General features: G+C 44.7%; 1 protein-coding gene across 21 annotated transcripts in view; it reads right to left on the bottom strand.

Annotated features, from left to right (window-relative positions):
- NDRG3 (NDRG family member 3) overlaps positions 1-23020 on the bottom strand; it is an 86096-nt gene extending 63076 nt beyond the window's left edge. For 9 of the 21 annotated variants that reach the window (XM_035302652.3, XM_035302659.3, XM_035302662.3 and 6 more), the window contains exons 1-2: positions 22930-23020; positions 5020-5121 (exon numbers count right to left, since the gene is read on the bottom strand). In XM_035302652.3, coding sequence (XP_035158543.1) covers positions 5020-5076 — 57 coding nt within the window. In that variant the 5' untranslated portion in view covers positions 5077-5121; positions 22930-23020. Of the gene's footprint in view, positions 1-5019; positions 5122-22363; positions 22595-22929 lie in introns of all 21 variants that reach the window. The other 12 variants (XM_035302654.3, XM_035302661.3, XM_078371032.1 and 9 more) reach the window with 2 other exon arrangements.
- Positions 23021-27913: the final 4893 nt, after the last annotated feature.

Raw genomic sequence — 27913 nt, 5'->3', positions numbered from 1 at the left:
GGTTGCAGTGAGCTGAGATTATGCATTCCAGCCTGGACAACAGAGCGAGACTCCGTATCAAAAAAAAAAGATTTATCTCACTTTCTACTGTAACAACCAAAACAAAGTAAATAACTAATTTCTATTCTCTCTACTAAACATTTATTCCCCTTTCTGATATTTCCTCAATTCTTCAGAAGCCAAATGTGGACTTCTACTTGTTTTCTCAAGCCTGTCTTTGGCTTTCACCATGTTCGATAGTATCTAAACCAATAGTAGGTAGAGGGAGGGAGGGAAAATGAAGCAAAACAGTCTCCTCTCCTGTTTATTACAAGGTCTTTTGGGTGACGAGTCTCGAACAACCAGCTATAAGAGGCAGTAGATGGCAGGAAGAACCCTAGACCCCCAGGTCCAGGTCAAAGTCCAAAGATGTAGGTTCTAGCCTGGCTTCACTAACTTAACAGATACTAGCTTTGAATAAGTCACGTAACCTCTCAGCATCATCTGTAAAACACAGTTAAAACATCTTCAACTACTTACTTTACAAGAGACTGGAAGATTAAAATAAGATATTATTTGTGAAAGTGCTCTGAAAATAGTTAAGTGCTATTTTAAAAATCATTTCATATGCCCTTGCAATTTCTGCCTCCCGCAAAACAAAGTACTGGTGGTTGCTTCTTTCCATCACTGGAGCCAAAACAAGCATGGCAAAATTATCCACTTCTTGACAATTCTGAGCCGTAGACAAAATTACAGGCATACTAAAATAAAATGGGAAAAGTACCAACAAATGACAAGAGACAAGTTAACATAAGCCTCGCTTAAAGCTATATTGAGAGTGCCTCCTTACAGTCATCTCAGGATAAATTTCTCACTAAGAGGTTGGCTCTTGTCTTCCTCTAGCTCCCTGAAGCCTGGAGGATGCAGCAATGTCTTCAGCAAAAAGTATTTATGAGAATAATGGACAAAATGATAAGGTGAACTATACATCTTTAGCCTTCTCCTTAAAGAGATAGGGCGAGCCAAAAAGGTGATGCCAAAACATCTATAGAATTAACACGGTGGAACAAGCGCAGGTTTTTTTTTTTTTTTTTTAAGACGGAGTTTCACTCTTGTTGCCCAGACTGGAGTGCAATGGTGTGATCTCAGCTCACAGCAACCTCCGCCTCCCAGGCTCAAGCGATTCTCTTGCCTAAGCCTACTGAGTAGCTGGGATTACAGGCATGCACCACCTTGCACGGCTAATTTTTGTAGAGACGGGGTTTATCCTCAGGCTGGTCTCGAACTCCTGACCTCAGGTGATCCACCAGTCTTGGCCTCCCAAAGTGCTGGGATTACAGGTGTGAGCCACTGCACATGGTCATCAGGCTCAGGTTTTACAAGTAGGAAAGACTCAGGTTTCCATCTGGTTTTGCCACTTCTTTACTGGGCAAACCAGCCTTTCATTCGGATTTTTAATCTGTGAAGTGAGGAATAATACCACCTATCTCAAAGAAATATTCTGAGAATTAGAATGTATGTAAAGCACTTGGCACATAAAAGGTAATAAATAAATAATAACAGGATGGGCAACAACAACAACAAAACCCTCAACACATCTACTTCTATCCAAATCTGGAGTCTTTCCCTCTACACCAGTGGTTTCTTCTTAACCAAGGCAATTTTGCCTCCCAGGGACATCTGGCAATGTCTGGAGACATTTTTGGTTGTCACCACTGGGGAGTGCTATTGGTATCTAGTGGGTAGAGGCCAAAGATGCTGCTAAACATTCTACAATGCACAGAGCGGTGTTCTACAACAAACAATTATCCAATCCAAAACATCAACAGTGAGAAGTCCTGCCATACAACATGCATTCTTTGATACTCAATAGGAGTAAGCTACTTCACCTTTCCTAGCCATCCTCACTAGCAATGTGGGAATAAATTTATCTGTGCTCCCTTCCTCATCCAGCTGTTGGGAGGTTCAAATGAAGTAATGGATGAGAGGCATTATTATCATTACACCTTTTACTACATACACAAAAGTTTCCACTTGCTGAGCAAAGACAAAAGCATTCACATGCTGGGGAGGGAGACAGGGAGGCTAATGGGGTAGAATTCTCTGTTTGGAGGTGCCATGATCTAAAGAGAGCCTCCTGCCTATCTACCTGCTTAGTGAGAGCCAAAAGACTTCTCATGAATAGTGATGGCACAGGAGCACTTATGTCTCAGGGAGAGAGAGGAGTAAAGTGGAATATGGGAAGTGGGTAGGAACAGCACAGGCATATCAAAGAGGAGCTGACAGATGTTAGGAAGTGAGACACTGGGCTGTCATAACAAAATAATAGATTTGATGGCTTAACACAACAAAAATTTATTTTCTCACAGTTCTGGAGGCTGCAAAGGTCAAGATCAAGGTTCTGGAAAGGTTAAGTTTCTCAGGATCAATCTCTTCCTGGTTTGTAGACAGCTGCCTTCTCGCTGTGTCCCATACGGCATGGGGAAGGTGAGGAAAAAAAAAGCCTCTTTCTCTATTTATTTATTTTTTTAGACAGAGTCTCACTCTGTTGCCCAGGTTGGACAACAGTAGCACAATCACAACTCACTGCAGCCTCAACCACCCGGGCTCAAGTGATCCTTGCAGCACAGCCTCCCATGTAGCTGGGACTATAGATGTGTGCTACCACACCTGGCTAATTTTTTAAAATTTTTGGTAGACAGGGCCTCCCTTTGTCACCCAGGCTGGTCTTGAACTTCTAGCTTCAGGTGATCCTCCTACATCGGCCTCCCAAAGTGCTGGAATTATAGGTGTGAGTCCAGTTATAGGCATATGCCTGGCTCAGATTTTATGTCCTTCCTCCTTTCCTAGGCACAACATTTTTGGGACAGCCCTTCTCTCTCTCTCTCTCTCTCTCTCTCTCTCTCTCTCTCTCTCACACACACACACACACACACACACACACAACTTAAAGGAGAGAGTTTTCTGAAAATATGAGGGGAAGCAGCAGGATAAACCAAATGGAGGTTTTAAAAAAGCATGCAGCTGGGAGACTGAAGCAGGAGAATGGCTTGAACCTGGGGGGCAGAACTTGCAGTGAGCCAAGATCGTGCCACTGCACTCCTGCCTGGGCAACAGTGCAAGACTCCATCTCTTAAAAAAAAAAAAAACAAAAAACAAAAAAACAGCCTGCAACTTGCCAAAGGAGAAGTCTGGCGAAAGATAAAAGAAGGAGCAAGAGTGGGAATAGAGCTGTCACAGGGTTGTAAGTGGGGGTGGTAGGATTCAAAAGCAAATTAGTAAACACATAATAAGTCAGCAGCCCCAGAGGCTGCATGTGAAGGGCCTTGCCTTGGGCGGATAAAGATAACAAGAGACAGATCAATCTCCTGGTGTCATCCCCATCCCTCCCCCACCCATCTTTCTTCTTATATTCCGTCAACACTACCTCAGGAAAGGATGGCATGGTCACCCACATCAAGCTATAAGAGTATTTTAATAGGGGACAATGAAAATAAACCAAAAGAATAGAGTAGAAAAGAAGGAATTTCAGGCACATTTACTGAACCACAAGGAACAAGAGAGAAGACAAACCTTTCTTTTCTTTTCTTTTGAGACAGTCTTGTTCTGTCGCCCAGGCTGTAGTGCAGTGTCATGATCCCGGCTCACTGCCACCTCTGCCTTCTGGGTTCAGGTGATTCCTGCCTCAGCCTCCTGAGTAGCTGGGACTACAGGCCTGTGCCACCCAGCTACTTTTTGTATTTTTAGTAGAGATAGGATTTCACCATGTTGGCAAGGCTGGTTTCAAACTCCTGACCTCAAGTGATCTGCTGGCCTTGGCCTCCCAAAGTGTTAAGATTACAGGTGTGAGCCACTGTGTCCCAGCCAAAATCTTTTGGTAAATCATATCACACCAGTTCTGGTGTCTAATGGTGGTCAACTGTGATGCTCACCTGCTCATTGTGTAGTTCTCTAACAATAACATAAAAAATGTGGTATATTACTGATATCCAGTCCTCCCTGATGAAAACTATGATATTGACAGAAAGATCACATCACAGACTTTGCAAACTTTAGGGAGAGCATTATAGCCTATGTACATCACCAGTCATGGATGGTAAATTTCCTTTATTGAAACTGAAAGGACATTTGGATTCTGAGTCAAACTCCACTCGCATACATTTTTTTTTTGAGGAGTCTCACTGTGTTACTCAGACTGGGGTGCAGTGGCGTGATCTTGGCTTACTGCAACCTCCGCCTCCCGGGTTCTAGCGATTTTCCTGCCTCAGCCTCCCAAGAGCTGGGATTACAGGCACATGCCACCACACCTAGCTAATTTTTCTATTTATAGTAGAGGCTGGTTTCAAACTCCTGAACTCAAGTGATCCACCCACCTGTGCCTCTCAAAGTGCTGGGATTACAAGCGTGAGCCACTGCACCCAGCCCCACCCTCAAACTTTCTGCTTAACTTTGCCACATTATTTTTCCTCTTAATCTCTCTATGTGTAAAATACAAAAATCTCAAAGGTAACTTGATTGAATTTGCCCAGGGAAACAAAAGTAGGAAGAAAGAAAAGGGGGAGGGAAACATTGAAAAGATGCTTCAGAAAGAGATATTTTTGGCAGGGCATAGTGACTTACGCCTGTAATCTCAGCATTTTGGGAAGCAGAAGAGGGTGGATCATGAGGTTAGGAGATCAAGACCATCCTGGCCAACATGATGAAATCCAGTTTCTACTAAAAATACAAAAATTAGCTGGGTGTGGTGGTGCGTGCCTGTAATCCCAGCTACTCAGGAGGCTGAGACAGGAGAACCACTTGAACCAGGGAGTCAGAAGTTGGAGTGAGTCAAGATTGCGCCACCGCATTCCAGCCTGGTGACAGAGTGGGACTCTGTCTCAAAAGAAAAAAATATATATATATATATTTTTTTTAAAGTATTCCCTTCATTGAAAGTCAAGCTAAATATGTTCTAAGTTACTATTTAGATGATATAGAAAATCAAGTACTATCAGAAGAAAAGGCTTGTACATATTTTAGTGAAAACAGAAAAATCTTTACCTTATCATTTAGAAGTGGTTTGATCTCTGTGAGTTGAACATCCTGAAGTTCATCCATGAGGATAGATGAGAGTACAGGAGTCTCAAGAATAAATCAGTAACTCTGAAACAGAGAAGAAAGAAGTGAAGAAAAAGGCTTAAGCGAGGAGTTGGAAACATAATAGTCACGGTACACCCCTTCATTCAAATATGAGACTTAATTTGTGCCATGCCCTGCTCAGGGTGCTAAAGACACAGTTACAACAGACAGACACTAAAGTGGTCTGTAGGATTCTTGCCTCCTCGTATTCACATCCTTGCATAATCCCCCCAGTGAATGTGGGTGGAACCTGTGGCTTACTTTTAACCAGCAGAATATGGCAAAAATGATGGAATGTATATGAGTGACTTTACATGATTGAATTACATAGTATTTTTACATCTGTCTTGCTGAGGGGCACTCTCCCCTGCTAGGTTTGAAGAGGCAAGCTGATGTGCTGTGACAGGACCATGTAACAAGGAACCGAGAGCAGCCTCCAGTGGAAAGACAGCAAGACACTAAGACCCTCAGTTCAACAATCTACAAGGAACTGAATGCTGCCAACAGGATGGAAGCAGATCCTTCCCCAGCTGAGTGTCAGATGAGAAGCTGACCGACACCTTGATCGGTGTGTTGTAGAGGATCTACACAACCCACACTAGACTCCTGAACCACAGAAACTATGAGAGGATGAATGTGTGTTGTTTTAGGCCACGACATTTGTGGTAATATTTTTATGCAGATTATGTGGTAATATTTAACAACAGATTAATACAATTAATACAATAGTCTTTGCCGTCATGGAACACACATTTCAGTTACTGAAGATGGATAAAGAAACAACATACTCAGAGCTATGCTTGGAACAGACTGGAAGATGGATTAAGCAGGGACAAAAATTGAAGGTTATTACTGCAGGATGAGGCCTTGAACTAGGAATGGCAATGGGAATGAAGGAGGAGGGAACCAAGGCTAAGCTTACTAATTCTCATTTAGGGAATCACAGCAGTGGATGAAAGGTATGGTAGTCAGCTCCAAGATGGCCTTCAATGAGCCCAGTGATCCTTGACTCCTGATTTTCATTTACACATATGTATAATCCCCCACCCAAATAAATCAGGGATGGCTCGTGTACTAATAGAATATGGAGGAAGCAACAATAGGTGACTTCTGAAGCTACATCATAAAACACAGTACAGTGTCTGCTTCAAGATACTACAGTCTTAAACTACTAGTTCTGGGGGAAGCTAGCCACCATATCATCAAGACACTCAAACAGATCTTTGGAGGGGCCCACGTGGAGAGGAACTAACTTGGCAGTATCAACCTGCTAGCCATGTGTGTGAGCTACTTTGCAAACGAATCCTCTAGTACCAGTCAAGAGTTTGGATGACTAAAGCCCCAGGGACATCTGGCTGCAACCACATGGGAGACCCTAGGCCAGAACTACCCTACCAAGCCTGCTCCCAAGTTCCTGACCCACAGAAACCATGAGAGATAATAATTTTGTTTTAGAGTGATCTATGGCAATCGATAACTAATACAGAGGGAAAGTAGAATGGGGAGTTCAGAGAGAAGCGGCAAGTTGGAGAGAGGTAGGCAGGATAATGAACTACAAATTCTTCTTCCATCCCACCATACAGAAGTCAGGCGGATAGGCTGCAAATATTCAATATTTCAGGAAAGTGATTCCCACCTAGACTTCAAAGTTTCAGGTATCATCCTTTTTGCCTGGCCCTAAACCTATCAAGTCAGGAAAAATGTTAATTCAGAGTTGGGGATTTCCATTTAACAACCATTTACTGAATACCCATTTTACTATGGAAGATACAAAAAAGGTCCCTGCCTCTAAAGAGTAGAGAGGACATAGATCTATAAATTGATAAATAAAAAGAAGGGCCATAGGAGTTCAAAGGAGAAGCAGTAACATCTGATTGGTGGAAATCAAGAAAGCCTTCAAAAGATATTAGTCCTGTGTGTGTGTGTGTGTGTGTGTGTGTGTATTTTTTTTCCTGAGACCTAGTCTTGCTCTGTCACCCAGGCTGGAGTGTAGTGGTCGGATCTTGGCTCACTGGAACCTCTGCCTCCTGGGCTCAAGCGATTCTCAGCCCTCAGCCTTGTAAGTAGCTGGGCCTAGGGGCACCCACTACCATGCCCAGCTAATTTTTGTATTTTTAGTAGAGACAGGGTTTCACCACGTTAGCTAGGCTGGTCTTGAACTCCTGCCCTCAAGTGATCCACCGGCCTCAGCCCCCCAAAGTGCTGGGATTATAGGTGTGAGCCACTGTGCCTGACCTAGTATACTATATTAATACACTTTTCTATTTACCTTCTAGAGATAGAATGACAAGATTTTTATTTAATTACCTACAGAGAGGTTATGTGTCTCAGGCTACCTTTTAGCTGTTACTGCCCAACAAACTAAAATAAATCCTGCTCCCAACTATGCCTATGTTAGGACAGACTAATAAAAAAAGCCCTCTTATCATTTAATTCAAGGGACTCAAGGGGTGCCTACTGGTAACACTCCTCAGGCTATGAACCCCACATGCTAACTGTGAATATTCAAAAAGTATGAACCACATAGAGAGCACAAGTTTGATGATGTTTAACCTCCCTATAGGGCAGTGGTTCTTTTGTCAAATCCCAGGCACCCATATACTTGATTGATCTACTTAATACTCAGAAGGTGAATCTTTATTTTTTGTTTTTATACCAGTCACATTTCAAAAGGGTAGCTGACTCCTACACAGTGAATTTCAGCCAGCATCTACATTCTCTCTTTCACAGTCCCCACTTTACTCTCAAAATATTGGCCTAACTGGAATCTACTCCTTGTTCATTGATAACACTATAAACTGTGGCTACTTTTTATTTGGACTTTACTATTTATCAGCAATTTAAAACCTTTTTCTGGCTAGATGCAGTGGCTCACACATGTATTCCCAGCACTTTGGGAGGCTGTGGTGGATCACTTGAGGTCAAGAGTTCGAGACCAGCCTGGTCAACATGGTGTAACCCTGTACCTACCAAAAACACAAAAATTAGCTGGGTGTGGCGGCACACATTTGTAATTCCAGTTACTCGGCAGGCTGAGGCATGAGAATCGCTTGCATCCAGGAGGTGGAGGTTGCAGTGAGCCAAGATTGGGCAACTGCACTTCAGCCTGGGCAACAGAATAAGACTGTCTCAAAGAAAATTTTTTTTAAAAAAGCTTTTTCCCTTTTATAAAAGCAGTATATGCTCATTTTAGAAAATACGGAAATCAGGCAGGCGCAGTGACTCACAATTGTAATCTCAGCACTTTGGGAGGCCGAGGCCAGCTGTTCATTTGAGGTCAGGTGTTCAAGACCAGCCTGGCCAACATGGTGAAACCCCATCTCTACTAAAAATATAAAAATTATCTGGCAGTGGTGGCACATCCCTGTAATCCCAGCTACTCAGGAGGCTGAGGCAGGAGAGGCAGAGGTTGCAGTGAGCTGAGATTGTGCCACTGCACTCCAGCCTGGGCAAGAGAGTGAGACCCTGTCTCAAAAAACAAAAAATAACAACAAAAAAGAAAATATGGAAATCAGGTGGGAATGGTGGCTCACACCTGTAATCCCAGCACTCTGGGAGGCTAAGGTGGGTGGATCACCTGAGGTCAGGAGTTTGAGACCAGCCTAGACAACATGGTTGAAACCCCCCTCTACTAACAATACAAAAATTAGCCAGGCGTGGTAGTGGGGGCTGTAATCTCAGCTACTCGGGAGGCTGAGGCAGGAGAATCCCTTGAGCTCGGGAGGCAGAGGTTGCAGGGAGCCGATATCATGCCACTGTACTCCAGCCTAGGTGACAGAACAAGACCCTATCTCAAAAAAAACAAAAAAACGAAAAAGAAAATACAGATATGGAAATCACAAAATAATGAACAAATAATTTACTCATAGGCCTTCCACCTAAAGAAAACCATTTTAGCGTATTTCTACTTGTTCTTTTGTCCCACTTAAACGGTGATTTCCTGAAATTGTTTGTTCAACTCACCCACTTTATTCCCTACTTTAATTCACTCACTGGAAAGCAATGTATTTCAAGATGGGAATTACTCAAATATGACTTAACATGGGTGGACCTGTCAAATGATCAGAAAAAGGCCTAAGGTGCCCTCAAGTCCTAAGTGACTGGCATTAACCTAGTGCTTTTTTTTTTTTTTTTTTTGAGATGGGGTCTTACTCTTTCACATAGGCTGGAATGCAATGGCACAATCATGGCTCTCAACCTCCCAGGCTCAACAATCCTTCCACCCCAGCCTCTCAAGTAGCTGAGACTACAGGCATGTGCCAACCATGCCTTGCTAATTAAATTTTTAAAAAAACTTTTAGAGACAGGAGTCTCACTATGTTGCCCAGGCTGGTCTTGAACTCCCGGACTCAAGCAATCCTCCTGCCTTGGTTTCCCAAAGTGCTGGGATTATAGGTGTGAACCACCATGCCCAGCCCTACATATTTTTTTAAAGATGAAAAGAAATTTGTTTGCACCAACAAACACTTAAACAAAGACACAAATTAAATGAGAAGGCTATCCCTATCAGCTAGGCCCAATGCAGGCTCAGGCAATAATGCTGTGCAGGACAGTAAGCTGCTCCAGGGTGATTTAGGATTTGGCAAAATGGCAGTAGACATTTACCTTCCACATATTAGGGGATCTAATGCATTCTTCTGGAGATTCCATTTTTTCTCCATTTTCAATGTCTGAAGCCCTTGCCAATGAGCAGTTTTATAACATATACAAGAAAACTAAGATTCTGGTGGAAAACTCCATCTCCAGATCCCTCAGCTGCACAGACAGGCTCCCTCCTGGGGATATAAGGCCTGCAGTTCTGGCATCTGCACAAATGGTATGACTGCCAGATCCCATACTAGTACTAAAAGCTATTAGTATCTTCAAAAGGCTAGTAGGAATTTTATAAACTGCAGTAAACAATTTTTGCCTCTTTCCTAGTCATATAAGAGGGAGGATTGATAAATAAAAACTAGCCATCCTCAAATTAAGGAAATGAGTGCTACCAAATGGCTAGAAACGGCAAGGAGAAAGGTGACTACCTACTCTGTCAGGAATTATAATCTCAGCACTTCATTAATCCTGATAACAATCCTCTCTGGTAGATTCCTGATCCCTTCATTCCCTCCTTCCCTTCTTCCTTCCTTCTTTCCCTCCCTTCTTCCTTTTTTTTTTTTTTTTTTTTTGACAGAGTCTTGCTCTGTGGCCCAGGCTGGAGTGCAATGATGCAATCTCAGCTCATTGCAACCTCTGCCTCCCATGTTCAAGCAATTCTCCTGCCTCAGCCTCCCAAGTAGCTGGGACTATAGGCGCACTCTACCATGCCTGGCTAAGTTTTGTATTTTTCGGTAAAGACAGGGTTTCCCTGTGTTAGCCAGGCTGGTCTTGAACTCCTGACCTCAAGTGATCTGCTAGCCTCACCCTCCCAAAGTGCTCGGATAACAAGGGTTAGCCACCATGCCCAGCCTAGATATCTTTCTTTCTTTCTTTTTTTCTTTGAAACAGAGTTTCACTCTTGCCACATAGGCTGGAATACAGTGGCACAATCTCAGCTCACTGCAACCTCCAACTCTTGGGTTCAAGCAATTCTCCTGTCTTACCCTCCCAAGCAGTTGGGATTACAGGCACCTGCCACCACCCAGCTAATTTTTATATTTTTAGTAGAGACAGGATTTCACCATGTTGGCCAGGCTGATCGCCAACTCTTGACCTCAGGTGATCTGCCTGCCTTTGCCTCCCAAAGTGTTGGGATTACAGGCGTGAGCCACCACACCTGGCCTTTCTTTCTTTATAGATGAGAAATTTAGGCTCAGAAAAGCTAAGTAACTTTTCTAAAATCCCAAATCTAAGTAATAAAGAGCCCAGAGTGGTGGCATGCAACTATAGTCCCAGCTACTTGAGAGGCTAATGCAGGAGGATTGCTTGAGTTTGAGTCCAGCCTGGGCAACACAGCAAGACCCTGCCTCTAAACAATTAAGGGAATAATAGGGAAAGGATTTTAAAACCTTTGCTTTTCTCATTACAGGTTACACATCCCAGGTTCAAAAATCTGAAATCCAAAATGTTCCAATGGGTTCCTGGAAGAAGTGACAAAGGACGGATGGATGGATGGATGGATGGGTGGGTGGGTGGATGGATACATGGACATATGCATACATAAACAAGCTCCAGTGGGCATCTCTCTTGAGCATGAAGTCCATGCTCAAAAATATTTGGGTTTTGGAGTATTTTACATTTTTTAGATTTGGGATGCTTAAACAGTAAGTATAATGTAAATATTGTAAAATCAGAAAAAATCCAAAATCTGAAACACTTCTGGTTCAAGGCATTTTGTTTTTTATTTTTTTATTTTTATTTTGAGACAGAGTCTCACTCTGTTGCCCAGGCTGGAGTGCGCGGTGTGATCTTGGCTCACTGCAACATCTGCCTCCTGGGTTCAAGCAATTCTCCTGCCTCAGCCTCCTGTGTAGCTAGGACTATAGGCATGCGCCACCACACCTGGCTAATTTTTGTATTTTTAGTAGAGATGAGGTTTTACCATGTTGACCAGGCTGGTCTTGAACATCTGATGTTAGGTAATCTGCCAACCTCAGCCTCCCAAAATGCTGGGATTATAAGTGTGAACCACTGCACCTGGCCTATTCAAGGCATTTTGGATAAGGGATACTCAACTCATATACCATAATGTCTGTGCCAGGTGTCATCTACTGATTGTAGGACCCTGGGCATTTCCTTGAGGTAACAGAAGTCTAAAAGAAGTCTACCCACCCTGTGGCATCTCCTTGAGGTAACAGAAGTCTAAAGCAATCCTATACATACCAACAATGACTCAGACGCCTTAGAAATGAAGCTCTGAGTCATCATCACACCAGGACAAGAACCCTATCTCAGTAGTTATAATGCTAAGGGCATAGAGAATGTGGAATGAGTAGAGAAAAGAGAAATGAAGTTCTGGCTATTACTTGTCAACCAGTTTCAGAGGCAAGGGCTATTTCTTGCTTGTTAGAACAGTGAACCTCATAATCTATCACCTGGGAATCCTGTTTAGGATCTCAGAAATAAACAGTTTTAAGTGATGAGAGTAACATGTGACCTCATCACAGAGTAGAGGTGGAGATAATCTGAGCTGAGGAGATAAACTGAAAGGCTTAATTATTATTAGCAACAATCTTTTTTTTTTTTTTTTTTTTTGAGACAGGTTTCCCTCTGTCACCCAGGCTAGAATGTAGTGGCACGATCTCAGCTACCTGCAACCTCTGTCTTCCAGGCTCAAGCCATCCTCCCACCTCAGCCTTCCAAGTAGCTGGGACCACAGGGATGCACAACCATACCTGGCTAATTTTTGTACATTTTGTAGCATCAGGGTGGTTTCACATTGTTGCCCAGGCTGGCCTCTAACTTCAGAGCTCAAGCATCCATTCACCTCAGCCTCCCAAACTGCTAGGATTATAGATAGGCATGAGCCACCTCACCCAGCCAATTAGCAACAATCTTCAATAGAGATAGAGCAAGGATGGGGTAAAGAAAGACTCCACTGATTTGCTTTCATCCTGCCTTCTTCCAAAATTTCAGTAAACTAGAGGGAATTTTTATTTTTAAATTTTTCTTGAGCTGGGCATGGTGGCTCATGCCTGTAATCCTAGCATTTTAAGAGGCCAGGCAGGAGGATCATCTGAGGTCAGGAGTTTGAGACCAACCTGGCTAACGTGGTGAAACCTGGTCTCTAGTAAAAATACAAAAATTAGCCAGGTGTGGTGGCACATGACTGTAATCCCAGCTACTCAGGAGGCTGAGGCAGGAGAATCGCTGAACCTGGGAGGTGGAGGTTGCAGTGAGCTGAGATCACGCCACTGCACTCCAGCCCGGGCAACAGAGCAAGAAGTCTTGTTCTGTCACCTGGGCTGGAGTGTAGTAGTACCATCTTAGCTCACTATAACTTTGAACTCCTAGGGCCAAGTAATCCTCCCAACTCAGCCTCCCAAGGAGCTACAACTATAGACGTGTACCACTATGCCTGGCTAATTTTTATTTTTTGGTAGAAATAGGTCTATGTTGCCCAGGCTTAGATGGGATTTTTAAAAAGACTCAACAAGTCCGATCAACTAAAATGTAAGGACATTGGAGAACAAAATAGTTTGGGGAAACCTCGCTGAAAGATAATAAGGGGTTTGTCAGGCTCCTGTAATTATGAAATGTCAAAAAAAAAAAAAAAAAAAAAGAAGAGAGAGAGAGCGAGAGAGAGAAGGGAAAATCTGGGATATAAAGTTGGTAAAAATAGCACAAGGTTGGCCAGGGCACAGAGGCTCATGCCTGTAATGCCAGAACTGTGGGAGGCCAAGACAGGCGGATCATTTGAGGCCAGGAGTTCGAGACCAGCTTGGCCAACATGGTACAACCCCGTCACTACTAAACATGCAAATATTAGCCAGGCATGGTGGTAATTCCAGCTACTTGGGAGGCTGAGGCAGGAGAATCACTTAAACCCAGGAGAAGGAGGTTGTAGTGAGCCAAGACTTCACCACTGCACTCCAAACTGGGCAACAGGCTTTAAAAAGAAAATCACTTTCAGTCAGGAATCCAAGAGCAACCCAAACGCAGGTGGAAGTGAGAATGAGTGAGGTAAGCCTCCAAATGATCACCAAACCAGGGATAAGGAGGTCTGCAGGTCCTGGGCTTTTCTGAAGGACAACTCAGTGATGCAAAAGAAAGAACCAGTAAGAGACAAAGAAAAAATGTTCAGAGATGCTAGAGGAAAAGCAGAAATACAAAGTCAAAGAACTCAAGGGAGAAGAGAGATTTACACAGAAGTGGAGGAAAGCTGTCAAATGCTGAAGAAAAAAGGAGGATGAAGACTATGAAAGGGCCATTAACTTTTGACAGTAAAAGTCAATGGTGTTAAAATCACAGGAGGCTGAGGCAACAGCATTGCTTGAACTTGGGAGGTGGAGGTTGCAATGGGCCGAGATCATGCCATCGCACTCCAGCCTGGGTGACACAGCGAGATTCCATCTCAAACAAAAAAGTGGTGACATGGATTGACCAAAATACCACAACTAATAAATGGCACAGCTGGAATTGAAACCCAGGTCTTTTGATTCCAAATGCTCACCCTGTGCACTAAATCACTGTCTCCCAGGTCATCACAGATGAAAAGGCTGACAGTAAAAGAGAAGAGAAATTCAGGATTGGGAAGACTGCCTCACCACACCCACATCACACTGATCATTTCTTTATCTCTGGTTAAGCAGTCAGGATTAGGCCACAGGCTCTAGGATTAAGCCCTGATATGTAGTGAATAACAAAACACAGATGGAGGACTGGAATTCAATTAAATAGGGGAGAGAAAGTATATAAACACATTGTTACAGTTCAAGGCAGTATACACATAAGCTTATGAACTGGACAAACTCAAAGGCAGTTTCTCAACCTTGGCACAACTGATGTTTTAGGCCAGCTAATTGTTTGTTGTGTGAGTTTGTCCTGTGCATTGTGCAATGTGTAGCAGCATCCCCGGCCTCCAATACTAGACGACAGTGGCACATTCTCCCAACAGTTGTGACAACTAAAAATGTCTCCATATAATGCCAAATATCCTCTCCGGGTCAAAATTACTCCCAGTTGAGAACCCCTGCTCTAAGGGTTACAGAGGTTTAGGGCAAAATTGAGTCAATTCAGTTTGTGGGTGCTGAGAAGTTGTTTCACAGAGGAGGTAATATCTGAACTGCACCTTGAGAAACAGATAAAATTCCTACAAATGAGGAGAAGAATAAAATAAGAAATTCCAGAAATGGAGCATAGAGAACTTAAAGGCAAGGAAATGAGAAAGCACAAGGTCTGCTAGAAATAGGAAATAAGGATAAAAATGACAGCTGGAGGCCAGGTGCGGTGGCCCACGCCTGTAATCCCAGCACATCGGGAGGCTGAGGTGGGCGGATCACTTGAGGTCGGAAGTTCGAGATCAGCCTGGCCAAGATGGTGAAACCCTGTCTCTACTAAAATATAAAAATTAGCTGAGCATGATAGCTCATGCCTTAATCTCAGCTCTGGAGGCTGAGGTTTGAACCCAGCAGGTGGAGGTTGCAGCGAGCCGAGATCATGCCATTGCACTCCAGCTTGTGTGGCAGAGCAAGACTCTGTCTTGAAAAAAATTAAAAAAGAAAACACATTCAGGAGACACAAAGAACAATGTAGCTGGGAAAAAAGACAAGCTGCAGAAGTAGGCTGGGTCGGAATGCAGAGCACCTGAGCTGGACTCTACTACACAGATAACCCCTGAAGGTTTCTGAGGAACAGGATGATGCAGAAGTTTAACTTTTTTCAGTTGTTTAAAACTTGGTCATGTTGTCCGGTAGTTACCTTAGTTGGACTTAAACCTGGGAAGCAGGGAAGATTATCATTGACTCAGCTCCAACCTTAAAGATCCAATTTAATTGGGGTAAGGTAGGGCCTGAGTATTGTTTTTAAAACTTCACAGGTAATTCTTACATGCAGCTAGGGCTAAGAACCACTGGTTTACAGTAATGCCTCATTCTTCAACGAGAAAAAGAGGCCCAGAAAATTTAAGTGATTCGCCTGAATTCACAAAGCCAGCTATGTATGGAGCAGGAGCTAGCATGTGGATTCTTTTTTTTTTTTTTTTGAGACGGAGTTTGACTTGTTACCCAGGCTGGAGTGCAATGGCGTGATCTCGGCTCACTGCCACAGCGCCCGGCCCTAGCATGTGGATTCTTAGCTCAGCTCTGAAAGAGATCCCAGAGTACTGGGCTAAATTCCATACTTCAGTCTAGAAGATGCACAATTATCTGATGACATGGCTCTTAGGTTTCCTCAGGGTTAAAGGCTGAATTAATCTATCATAAAACCACTGACTTAAACATCCGTCAAGTGTCTAGGGTAATGGATATTGGTTCTATGGCTGTCTCTTGGGGGCTCTTAGGAAAGCAAAGATCTCAGGAGAATCCCCCAGGAAGCAAGATAAACAAATCAAACCACCCAGCTCCACAGAAGGAGCAATGTCTTTTAAAAATACAGCTCACTGAGATTTTTCACTGCATAAAGGAAAGTCCGTGTAGCTCTTCGCCAGAAAAAATGCGCTCAGAGATGCTATCCCCCTATCTACAGAAGCTAAGGGGTAAGGGAGGAATCACAGGCAGCTGCTGGAGTAGCTCATATGTTCACAAATCCTCACTGTAACAGGAAGTACCCCTGTTCATCCTCAGGCCTGGATAAGGGCCATTCACATTCCTCATATTTTCCTGAAAGGAAAAGGGCAGCAATCCCTGAGATGGGCCCACCTACCTGTTGTGTCGCTCCCGGGTTCTGGCAGCAGGTAGTAAATGAGAGGTTTGTAGAGACCACCAAGCTGGGAATCTGAGTCTATCCTATATATTAATTCTATCCATTCCAGGGTCCTGGTATAAATAACTGCTAGAACAAAGCAACCCCCATGTAGGAACCTTCTTGTTAATCCTAGACATTCATCAACTAGTGGAGGTTTTAACATGGGAGTCATACTAAATTAACTCTAAAAGCAGAAGCGCCGGGCGCGGTGGCTCACGCCTATAATCCCAGCACTTTGGGAGGCCAAGGCGGGTGGATCATGAGGTCAAGAAATCGAGACCATCCTGGTCAACATGGTGAAACCCCGTCTCTACAAAAAATACAAAAATTAGCTGGGCATGGTGGCATGTGCCTGTAGTCCCAGCTACTCGGGAGGCTGAGGCAGGAGAATTGCTTGAACCCAGGAAGCGGAGGTTGCGGTGAGCTGAGATCGCGCCATTGCACTCCAGTCTGGGTAACAAGAGTGAAACTCTGTCTCAAAGAAAAATAAAATTAAAAAAAAAAAAAGCAGAAGCACAACCCCCTGCCTTCCACTCCTGAAGGCAACTCAGGACACTACCACTGGCAAAGGCCTGGGGTGTGCTCTTAGATGGCTCCGGGTTCCTGCCAGCTGTAAGGCTGAATCCCTGAAAACAATCTGTACTTTAAGTCAGCCTGAGTGAAGTAAAGGACAAACAAGAGCCCTAATATGCAATATATAACACTCAAACTAGCCAAATTTATTGAGCGCTTACACTATGCCAGGTACCATAATAAGCACTTTATCCATTTATTTTTTTTTTATCAACTGAAACAAATGTGTCATTTAAAGCACTTTATCCATTTATTATTTCATTTTGCTTCCCAACATATTTAGCTAGGTACTGTAATCCACCCCATTTTACAGATGAAGAAAGTGAGGCTCGGATAAGGTTTTGTAATTTGCCAAAGATCATACAGCTAGCAAGCAGCAGAGCAAGGATCTGAACCTGAGCAATCTGCATCCTGACTTCTATAACCAATTTTCCCCACTTGATGCCATCTGATAATTAATTCTTCTAATGTATTTTCTCAGGTTGGGTTACTGGCGCTTACCAGGATGTTACCGTAAAAGAATTCTGAAAATTGGCCAGTCATGGTGGCTTACGCCTATAATCCCAGCACTTTGGGGGGCCGAGGTGGGCAGATCACTTGAGGTCAGGAGTTTGAGACCAGCCTGGTCAACATGCCGAAAGCCCATCTCCACTAAAAATACAAAAAATTAGCTGAGCGTGGTCACAGTCACCTGTAGTTTCAGCTCCTTAGGAGGTTGAGGCATGAGAACTGCTTGAACTCAGGGGATGGAGGTTGCAGTGAGCCAAGACTGTGGCACTGCATTCCAGCTTGGACAAGAAAGCGAGATTCTGTCTCAAATAAAAAAAGAATTCTGAAAGTTGAAAAATCCCATACAAAATACATGTATCATTATCATTACTACTTTAATATGAGACTTGTACCTATCTGAGGTATTGGAAATGCAATATACCCTGCGGACTAATCACCCAAAGTTATATTTTAGTGAACACCTTGGTTAAACCCATCCCAACACAATGACTTAAAAGCAACACTTTCTCCTAACACTTTGGGAGGCCAAAGCAGGAGTTCGAGAAAAGCCTGGCCAACATGGAGAAACCCCATCTCCACTAAAAATACAAAAATTAGCCAGGCATGGTGGTGCACACCTATAATCCCAGCTACTTCCCAGCTACTTGGGAGGCTGAAGCAGGAGAATTGCTTGAACCCAGGAGGCAGAGGCTGCAGTGAGCCAAGATCCTGCCACTGCACTACAACTTGGGTGGCAGAGCAAGATTCCATCTCAAAAAAAAAAAAAAGCAGTCAAGTTGTATCCATGAAAGAAAATTCAGCTTTAAAAATACAGAATCACTGGCCGGGCATGGTAGCTCACTCCTATAATCCCAGCACTTTCAGAGGCCAAGGTGGGTGGATCACCTGAGGTCAGAAGTTCGAGAACAGCTTGACCAACATGGAGAAACCCTGTCTCTACTAAAATTGCAAAATTAGCCAGGTGTGGTGGTGCAAGCCTGTAATCCCAGCTACTCAGGAGGCTGAGGCAGGAGAATCCCTTGAACCCGGGAAGCAGAGGTTGTGGTGAGCCAAGATCGCGCCATTGCACTCCAGCCTGAGCAACAAGAGCAAAACTCCATCTCAAAAAAAAAAAAAATTATGTGTGTGTGTGTGTGTGTGTGTATATATATATATATATATATATATGAGCACTATCATGCAAAACAGTAGAAATCTCAACACATTCACACCTGGTGCTGGTTCCCTGATAGTATTACTTGTGTGCAACTAAACAGATGTCATCCAAAACTCTGTTTTTTTTTTTTTGAGACGGAGTTTCGCTCTTGTTACCCAGACTGGAGTGCAATGGCGGGATCTTGGCTCACCGCAACCTCTGCCTCAGCCTCCCGAGTAGCTGGGATTACAGGCATGTGCCACCATGCCCAGCTAATTTTTTGTATTTTTAGTAGAGACGGGGTTTCACCATGTTGACCAGGATGGTCTTGATCTCTTGACCTTGTGATCCACCAACCTCGGCCTCCCAAAGTGCTGGGATTACAGGCGTGAGCCACCGCGCCCAGCTAAAACTGTCATTTTAAATAAACAACTGTATCTGTTTGGAAAGCACATTATTTCTGGAAAGATGACCAGATGATGATTAACCTGGTAATCTTTAATATAGTAATTTAAGATGACAATTAATCATCATCTGGTCATCTTTCCAGAATACAGTGAGCAAGAGTCTCACTATACTGTCCAGGGTGGTCTCAAACTTCTTGGCTCAAGTGATCTTCCCACCTCAGCCTGCAAGTAGCTGGGACTACAGAGACTGGCCTGATTTCTAATCTTAAATTATCATTAGAAATGGGAAGGCCAGGCGCGGTGGCACATGCCTGTAATCCCAGCACTTTGGGAGGCCAAGGTGGGTGGATCATGAGGTCAAGAGATCGAGACCATCCTGATCAACATGGTGAAACCCCGTCTCTACTAAAAATACAAAAAATTAGCCGGGCATGGTGGCGCCTGCCTGTAATCCCAGCTACTCAGGAGGCTGAGGCAGGAGAATTGCCTGAACCCAGGAGGCAGAGGTTACGGTGAGCCAAGATCGCGCCATTGCACTCCAGCCTGGGTAACAAGAGCCAAACTCCGTCTCAAAACAAACAAAAAAACATACAATTTTATGAAACATCCCATGTAGGAATATCTTACTCCATTATAGTGGAATATTGCTTTGCTTGTAACAATATAGGAATTTTTAGACTTTATTTTAGTGCAGTTAGATACAATGTTTCCCAATTAGCTAGTAAGCTCTTTCAACAAGAACCTGTTTCAATCAACTGCGAATCTACTACTACCCAGCACCGTACATCCATGTCTTACTCATAGTCAATATGTTTACAGAAAATTATTTGGAAAAACTCTTTAAGAAGCTTTATTTAGACAGAATCTATGCACATATCTGCTGCCTCCCAAAGGACCCTTTTGAATATTTATTATTATAAATACCATCTAATGATATACAGTAAAAATTGTGATTACTTTGATACCACCAGGGACAGTCAGCCACAGAAGACAAAAGAATGTAAAAATGGATCTCTCATGCATTTAGGGACAGAGTAATGGGGTGTAAGCTTCAAGCTATCCCACTGCAACATACAAATGAAAACTGCCCTGCACACCGAAACAGCATAAACCAACTCCACTCTTGGGAATAAACAGGCATTCTCCCCCCTTCAAAAGTAACAATTTAGAATAAAACAAAAGCAGCCAGGCTCCTTGATCACCCTGTAACCCCAGCACTTTGGGAGGCCAAGGTGGGTGGATCACCTTGTGATATAGCTGGCCTAGAATTAGAACCAGTACAATGCCATTTTAAAATGGGAAAACTGTTTCCATTCTCCTCACAATGACTACTAGCCATAGCTTCTGTAAACTACTAAGATTACCTTGCAAAATGCAAAGAGAGGACAAGCTGCATACTTTCTCTTATCTGTAACTGCCAGAATTGCTAGCCTTTGTTTACCAAAGTAAGCACCCCCAGATAATTCCATCCTAGCTCCAAGTAACCTAAAATTATGTGGACCCCACACCTGTCCAAATAATGTATAAACTAATGTTTACCTTGACCTCCGTAAACCACTTAGGTGGCAATTGGAATGACAAAAGTCCCCTGGCCTTTAGAAAGTCTGGAGCCCCCTCACCCTCCTCTCAGCCTAAGAAGTGATTGACAGCTTTCATTCCCATCTCCGCTGCTCACCCCCACTCCCAAAGTAGTTTTGTGAGTATAAAAGGTCTTGTCACTCTTCTTTGTCAGCCACAGGTTAGAGAGACGTGAGTCCTCCGTGGTCGCCGGCAATAAAACCCTGCAATTTAGCATCATTTTGTTCTGGTGTTGACTTTCTGTGCTGAGTGCAATATAACAACCTGAGTCAGGAGTTCAAGACCAGCCCAGCCAACATGGGGAAATGCAGTCTCTACTAAAAATACAAAACATTAGCTAGGCATGGTGGCAGGTGCCTGTAATCCCAGCTACTTGGGAGGCTGAGGCAGGAGAATCACTTGAACCGGGGAGGCAGAGGTTGCAGTGAGCCAATACTGCACCATTGCACTCCAACCTGGGCAAGAGCAAAACTCCATCTCAAAAAAAAAATAAAACAAAAGCAGCTTAATTATGAGCACACCTTTGAGTAACACAAACAGGCTTTTTGATGCAAGACTCTTATCTGTAAATTTTCAAAAACAACAGGGTGGATGGAGGCCTCTGAGTGGTAAATGGTGATGACAAGTTGAATCTAAAGGAAGGGACAAGCAAAGAGACCCTGAAGGGCAGGAAGGAAAAACAAAGGATAGCAGAAGACCACCACCCTTTGAGTAATGAAAAGGGGCGGTGGAAATTCACTAAGTCCTTACCAAGGATTTACTGTGAGCCCGGGAGCTGCAAAGATGGCCCATGCCCTCAAGGGGCTAGAAGTCCGCAGGCTAAGACCCTGTTTTGTGAACCTGCAATTCTAATTGGGAAAATCAAGCAGGGAAGGCTTCACAGAGAAGGTGATGATTTAGTGGAGCGTTTGAAATGTGGAGGAGGATTTGCTAAGGAAGAAAAAAGACAGTTTGAGCTAGTTATTTTGGGGGAGAAACATTCACATATTTTTATAGTTGTTCATTTGGAACTTTAAATCATGGGAGGCTTCTTAAATTCAGCACCACTCTATCAATGTTCTCTCTCTTCTTACTTTATCTTAAATACTGAAATGTTCAAGCCCAACCTTGGGGCAGAGCCAGAAAGCTCCGGAAGGAGGTGAGTTCTAGCCAAATCTGCTCTGTCACCTCCAAGTCCAGCCCGCCCAGCTAGCCCAGTCAGCCCAGTCCTGCTCTCTTGGCAGCCAGGAAAGGAAGACTAATAATATCCCCAGAGGGCCAGGGTAATGGGGGGAAATCTGGATGACGGCAGGAAAGGCTCACTCTTGTTCTGTTAGTAAACCACCAAAGGAGAGCTTCCCTGCCTCCTAAGCCAAGGGGCTCCTAGTCTACCTGTGATAGGGAGGCCAGCTCTGCAGGAAAAAAAAAAAAGAAAAGAAAAAGGGCTTCATGAAAAGGAAGGGGGAAACGTTTGAACTGGGAAACGCCCAGGTGTTATGCGAGGTTACCCTAATAAAACGCTTACCCGGCACACAGAACGTTAGCTCTTCTATTGATAACACTTATTATTACAGTAACACCTCAACTGTACTCCGAGAAGAAAATCTTCTCTGTGCATCCTACTTTTAGGACGTTCGAGAGCAACTTAGATGACAAGTGATTTCAAAAATATTCCAAAGGTACGAGATCAAATTCCAACCTCACTGGCCTAAGAGCCCTAGACCCTGAGTAGAGAGCTGACCCTGCCACTTGTCAGCTGCCTGACCTTGGGCACGGCACTTCACCTTCCCGTGCCTCAGTTTCCTCGGCTGTTAAGTGGGGCTAAGAAGCCTCTCCCCGGCAGGGTCTTCGTAGGATCCCGTTAGAGAATACCTTCTGCTGCTTTGGGACCGCACAGGTGCAAGGGGTGCTCACGGCCCCTCTTCCAAGCATCTGGGCTCTTGGGGCGGGCGAGGTGGATGGATGAGCAACCCCGAGGGCCACCGAGCTCTGCCGCCTGCAGAGCCAGAGAGAGAGAAAGAGGGGCTCGCGCCTGCGGGGGGGCGTCCCTGTGACCCAGGGCGTTGAGCCCGGAGGGAGGCTCTCTTGATGCCCGCACGCTGTGCCAGGCGGGCTAGGCGCGGGGAGCGGCCGAGGGAAGCCCGGCTGACCCAGGTCCGGCGGGCGGGGCGGGGCAAAGGGCCCCGGGGGCCCGAAGGAGGCGGGCAGCACCGGCCCCCAGGGCCTCGCTGAGAGGCGGAGATGATGCAGGGAAGGAGCAGGGCAAAGGAGCGACGCCCCCGCGTGCCACGCCGCGCGTTCCCCGCGGGCCTGGCGAAGGCGCTCACTCACCTGAGGCGCGGGCAACCGCCGTCAGTGCAGCAGCTGCGGCGGCGGCGGCGGCGGCGGCGGCGGCGGCGGCGGAGAAAGGGGCGGGGGAGGCGATGCGGCCGCGCAGGCGTGTCGGAGACGCCTGGGCCGCGCATGCGTGGTGTGCCCGCCCGCCTCTGGAACTACCGAGAAGATGGGAGCTGAGCCTGGAGAGGCTGGCGGCGCCATGTTTGATGTAGTTTTTCTTGCTGCGGAGTTTCCTCAGAGAAGAATCTTAGATTTTGGAGGTGCTGGAGGGAGGGCCATGGAGCGCTGTATTGGGAGCGCTTCCCTCCTTTCTCTGGGTCGCATCCCCTAAGAGCTCTTGGAGGGTATGGCGTGCTCCTTTTAAGGTGACCTAGAGCCATACCCAAGGTCACAGGAGGGCTAGCACAGTGCCGGCACGTTGAAAGAGCTTAACACATTTTTGGTGAATGAACACAGTAATTTAAGAACTAGACTCCAAGACTCAGGGCTCCGAATTATCTGTCCTCCATTGTATCAGCCCTGTCAGCCAAGTCATCTACTTTCTTGATTGCAACATTAGAAATGGAATTTATTTTCCCCAGAATTATTGCAGATACTAAACTTAAATAACCCAACAATTTAAATAACATCAAAATGGGCCGGGCGCGGTGGCTCAAGCCTATAATCCCAGCACTTTGGGAGGCCGAGGCGGGCGGATCACGAGGTCAAGAGATCGAGACCATCCTGGTCAACAGGGTGAAACCCCGTCTCTACTAAAAATACAAAAATTAGCTGGGCATGGTGGTGCTCGCCTGTAATCCCAGCTACTCGGGAGGATGAGGCAGGAGAATTGCCCGAACCCAGGAGGCGGAGGTTGCGGTGAGCCGAGGTCGCGCCATTGCACTCCAGCCTGGGAAACAAGAGTGAAACTCCGGCTCAAAAATAAATAACACCAAAATATACAGGACACACTCTCTTCCTCTAGTTTATTATTATTTATTTATTTATTTTATTTTATTTTTTTGAGACGGAGTTTCACTGTTGTTACCCAGGCTGGAGTACAATGGCGCGACCTCGGCTCACCCCGACCTCCGTCTCCTGGGTTCGGGCAATTCTCCTGCCTCAGCCTCCCGAGTAGCTGGGATTACAGGCGCACGCCACCAGGCCCAGCTAATTTTTGTATTTTTAGTAGAGACGGGGTTTCACCTTGTTGACCAGGATGGTCTCGATCTCTTGACCTCGTGATCTGCCCGCCTCGGCCTCCCAAAGTGCTGGGATTATAGGCGTGAGCCACCGCGCCCAGCCTATTTATTTATTTTTTATAAAGACGGGGTTTCACCATGTTGGTCAGGCAGGCCTTGAACTCCCAATCTCAGGTGATCCACCCGCCTTGGCCTCCAAAGTGCTTGGATTACAGGCGTGAGCCATCACGCCTGGCCTATTTTTATTATTTTTTTAGTATTAAGTATCACTGATTACAGGCGTAAGTCACTGCGCCTGGCCCCTCCCCGCCTTTTTTTTTTTTTTAACTGAGTCTCCTGTGGCCAGACCGGAGTGCTGTGGCGCCATCTCGGCTCACTGCAACCTCCACCTCCTGGGTTCAAGCGATTCTCCTGACTCAGCCTCCTACTCAGGTGTAGCTGGGACTACAGGCATGCCACGACGCCTGAGTAATTTTTGTATTTTTTTTTTCAGTGCTGATGGGTTTTCACCATGTTGGCCAAGCTGGTCTTAAACTCCTGACCTCAAGTGATCCGCTCTCTTCAGCATCCCAAAATGCTGGGATTACAGGCATGAGCCACCGCACCCGGCCACTAAAAGTATATTATTTTAAATAAGGCAAATTGAACAAATAAATATTACCAAACATTGGGAGGCTGAGGCAGGAGAATTGCTTGAACCCAGAGGGCGGAGGTTGCAGTGAGCCAAGATCATGCCATTGCACTCCAGTCTGGGTAACAACAGCGAAACTCCGTCTCAAAAAAAAAAAAAAAAAAAAAAAAATTACCAAACATCTCAGAAGGCAGCAATAATATTGTTATTCATCAAGCACAATTCCTGAACCAAATTTAGTTGGAGGGAAAACTAACATTAATTAACCACAGCCATTTATTATTTGGCTTATGTTAACATTTACTGAATTCAAATTACTTCTAGTTCACCTTCCACTATTAACTATCCATAAGTCCTTGGTTAGACTATTAAAGCCTCTCCATTCCGGAGTTCCTCATCTATAGTCACACACGCAGAAACAGAAGTTAGAAGATTGTAGCAAAGACTGAATAATATGTATGTAAAATGCTTAGAGCTCAGTAAGTATTTTTTGTCTGTGTTGTATCCTGTTTTGCTGTTGAAGACACAAAACGCACTTCTTGAGTTTGAACAAATCCTTATAAGCAAAAAATGCAATACAATGTAATAAATGAAATGGGGGAGGGTATAATTATCTTTAGAAGATAATCTATCCCCATTTTACAGATGAGGAAATTGAGGATAAAATGAAAATTCACTCCAACTCTCTCCATTTTACTACTCTCCTTATGAAAGAGTAGGGAGTTAAGAGCATTCCTCTGATTCTTGAGATATAGATAGATAATGACGATAGACGAGGGTCTCACTATGTTCCCCAGGCTGCTCTAGAACTCTTGGGCTCAAGCAATCCTCCTGCCTAGGTCTCCCAAAGTTCTGGGATTATAGGCATGAATCACTGTGTCCCGCTCTCCTCTGATTCTTAAATGTTGGCTTTCCATGAGGTCATCCAAACTTTCCCCTCTTGCTCTACTCTGGACTATATCATTCATTCTCAGGTCATCAATAACTAGACATCAGCAACTCTCAAATGTTATCTCCAGTCCAGATTTCTCCACCCAGTTTTCCACCTGCGATACTGATACACCAGTTGATTTTTCCATTTGGTATCCCAAATAGAACTAGCTTTCCGACTCTAACTGCTCCGTCATCTACCCATTGTTCAAGCTTTACCCTCTGCAGTATACTGACACCACTAAACTTTTATATTATTTAATCCTTATAGCATCCCTGCGATATAGGTTCTATCATTCTCCCAACCTTCGAGATAAGAGATTAAAAAACTTTCTCAACCACAGTTAATAAGTGGCGGAGTTAGGTTTTTTTTTTTTTTTTTTGAGATGGAGTTTCACTCTTGTTACCCAGGCCGCAACCTCCACCTCCTTGGTTCAGGCAATTCTACTGCCCCAGCCTCCTGAGTAGCTGGGATTACAAGCACACACCACCATGCCCGGCTAATTTTTTGTATTTTTAGTAGAGACAGGGTTTCACCATGTTGACCAGGATGGTCTCGATCTCTTGACCTCGTGATCCACCCGCCTCGGCCTCCCAAAGTGCTGGGATTACAGGCGTGAGCCACTGCGCCTGGCCGGAGTTAGGTTTTTAACACCTAGGTTACACATTTATGTTCCAGACACTGTGAGCAACACAAGCAGTCCCCCCGTTCATCCACTGCCAACAGCCAGCACAAGCTGTCATTTCTCACCTAGACTCCTTTAATAACCTAGCTGGTCTCTCACACCCACACCTTGCTTGCTTCTATCTTTTCCCCGCACCACACTAATCTTTTAAAAATAAAGTTCTGATCCTCTTGCCCTTTCTTGAAGGCTTCTAATGACTTTCAATTATACTTGTCTCAGGTCAATCTTCTACTGGTGCCCAGCACTCCTGCTCTATTTTTTTCTAGTGTCCCAGAATGCTCCACTCTCCTTCTCAAGCCTTTGAAAATTGCTTCTCCTTTTGCCTGAAATACTTGCTCCATTTAACTCCTTCATCTTTCCCAAGTCAGCTAAAATATCTCTTCTGCAGTTCTCTCTTGTTCCTTGTGTCTTCAGCAAACTGAGCATCATGAGGGAGAACCCATGTTTTTGCTCTTTGCCCCCTCCTCCAATCCTAGAACTGTGTGTGGCATATGTAGATACTCGGTAAATATATAAAGGAATAAAGAACAAATGTAGGTCAAAGCAAGATGTCATCTCTCATTAACTGGCACTTATGCCAAGCTTTAAGACTTAAGATTATGACTGGGTGTTTAACTGAAATGGGATTTGTCTCTTTAGTGGGATCAGAGAATAAGAAACATTTTATTTTGGCTGAGCATGGTGGCTCACACTTGCAATGTCAGCATTTTGGGAGGCTGAGGTAGGTGGATAGCTTGCGTCCAGTTTGAGACCAGCCTGGGCAACATGAAGAAATCCTGTTCTTACAAAAGTACAAAAGTTAGGCGGGGCACTGAGGCTCATGCCTGTAATCCCAGCACTTTGGGAGGCCAAGATGGGTAGGTCACCTGAAGTCAGGAGTTCAAGACCAGCCTGGCCAACATGGTAAAACCCCATCTCTAGTAAAAATACAAAAATTAGCTGGGCATGGAGTGATGCATGCCTGTAGTCCCAGCTACTCAGGAAGAAGCTGAGGCAGGGGAATCACTTAAACCTGGGAGGTGGAGTTTGCAGTGAGCTGAGATTATGCCACTACACTTCAGCCTGGGTGACAGAGGGAGACTGTCTCAAAAAAAAAAATTAGTCAATATGGTGGTACACACCTGTAGTACCAGCTGTTTGGGAGGCTGAGGTGGGAGAATTGCTTGAGCCCATGAGGTTGAGGGTCCAGTGAGCCATGAGAGTGCCATGGCACTACTGCCTGGATTTATTTATTGAGACAGGGTCTTGCTGTTATCCAGGCTGCAGTACAGTGGCACAATCATAGCTCATGGCAGCCCTGAACTCCTGAGTTCAAGGTATCTTCCCCCCTCAGCCTCCTGAGTAGCTGGGACTATAGGCATGAGGACTACAGCCATGCACCATCAAGCCTGGCTAATTTTCAATTTTTTTTGGAGGGACGGGGGTCTCACCATCTTGCCTAGGCTGATCTTGAACTCCTAGTCTCAAGTGATCTTTCCACCTTGGTCTCCCAAAATTCTGCATTACAGGTGTGAGCCACCATACCTGGCCAGAATAAGACACATAATAAG

Source organism: Callithrix jacchus, chromosome 5, assembly GCF_049354715.1.
Source record: "Callithrix jacchus isolate 240 chromosome 5, calJac240_pri, whole genome shotgun sequence".
In the NCBI taxonomy this organism is placed as follows: domain Eukaryota; kingdom Metazoa; phylum Chordata; class Mammalia; order Primates; family Cebidae; genus Callithrix; species Callithrix jacchus.
Note: the sequence above shows the minus strand (reverse complement) of the source record. Positions and strands in the feature narration are given on the sequence as shown.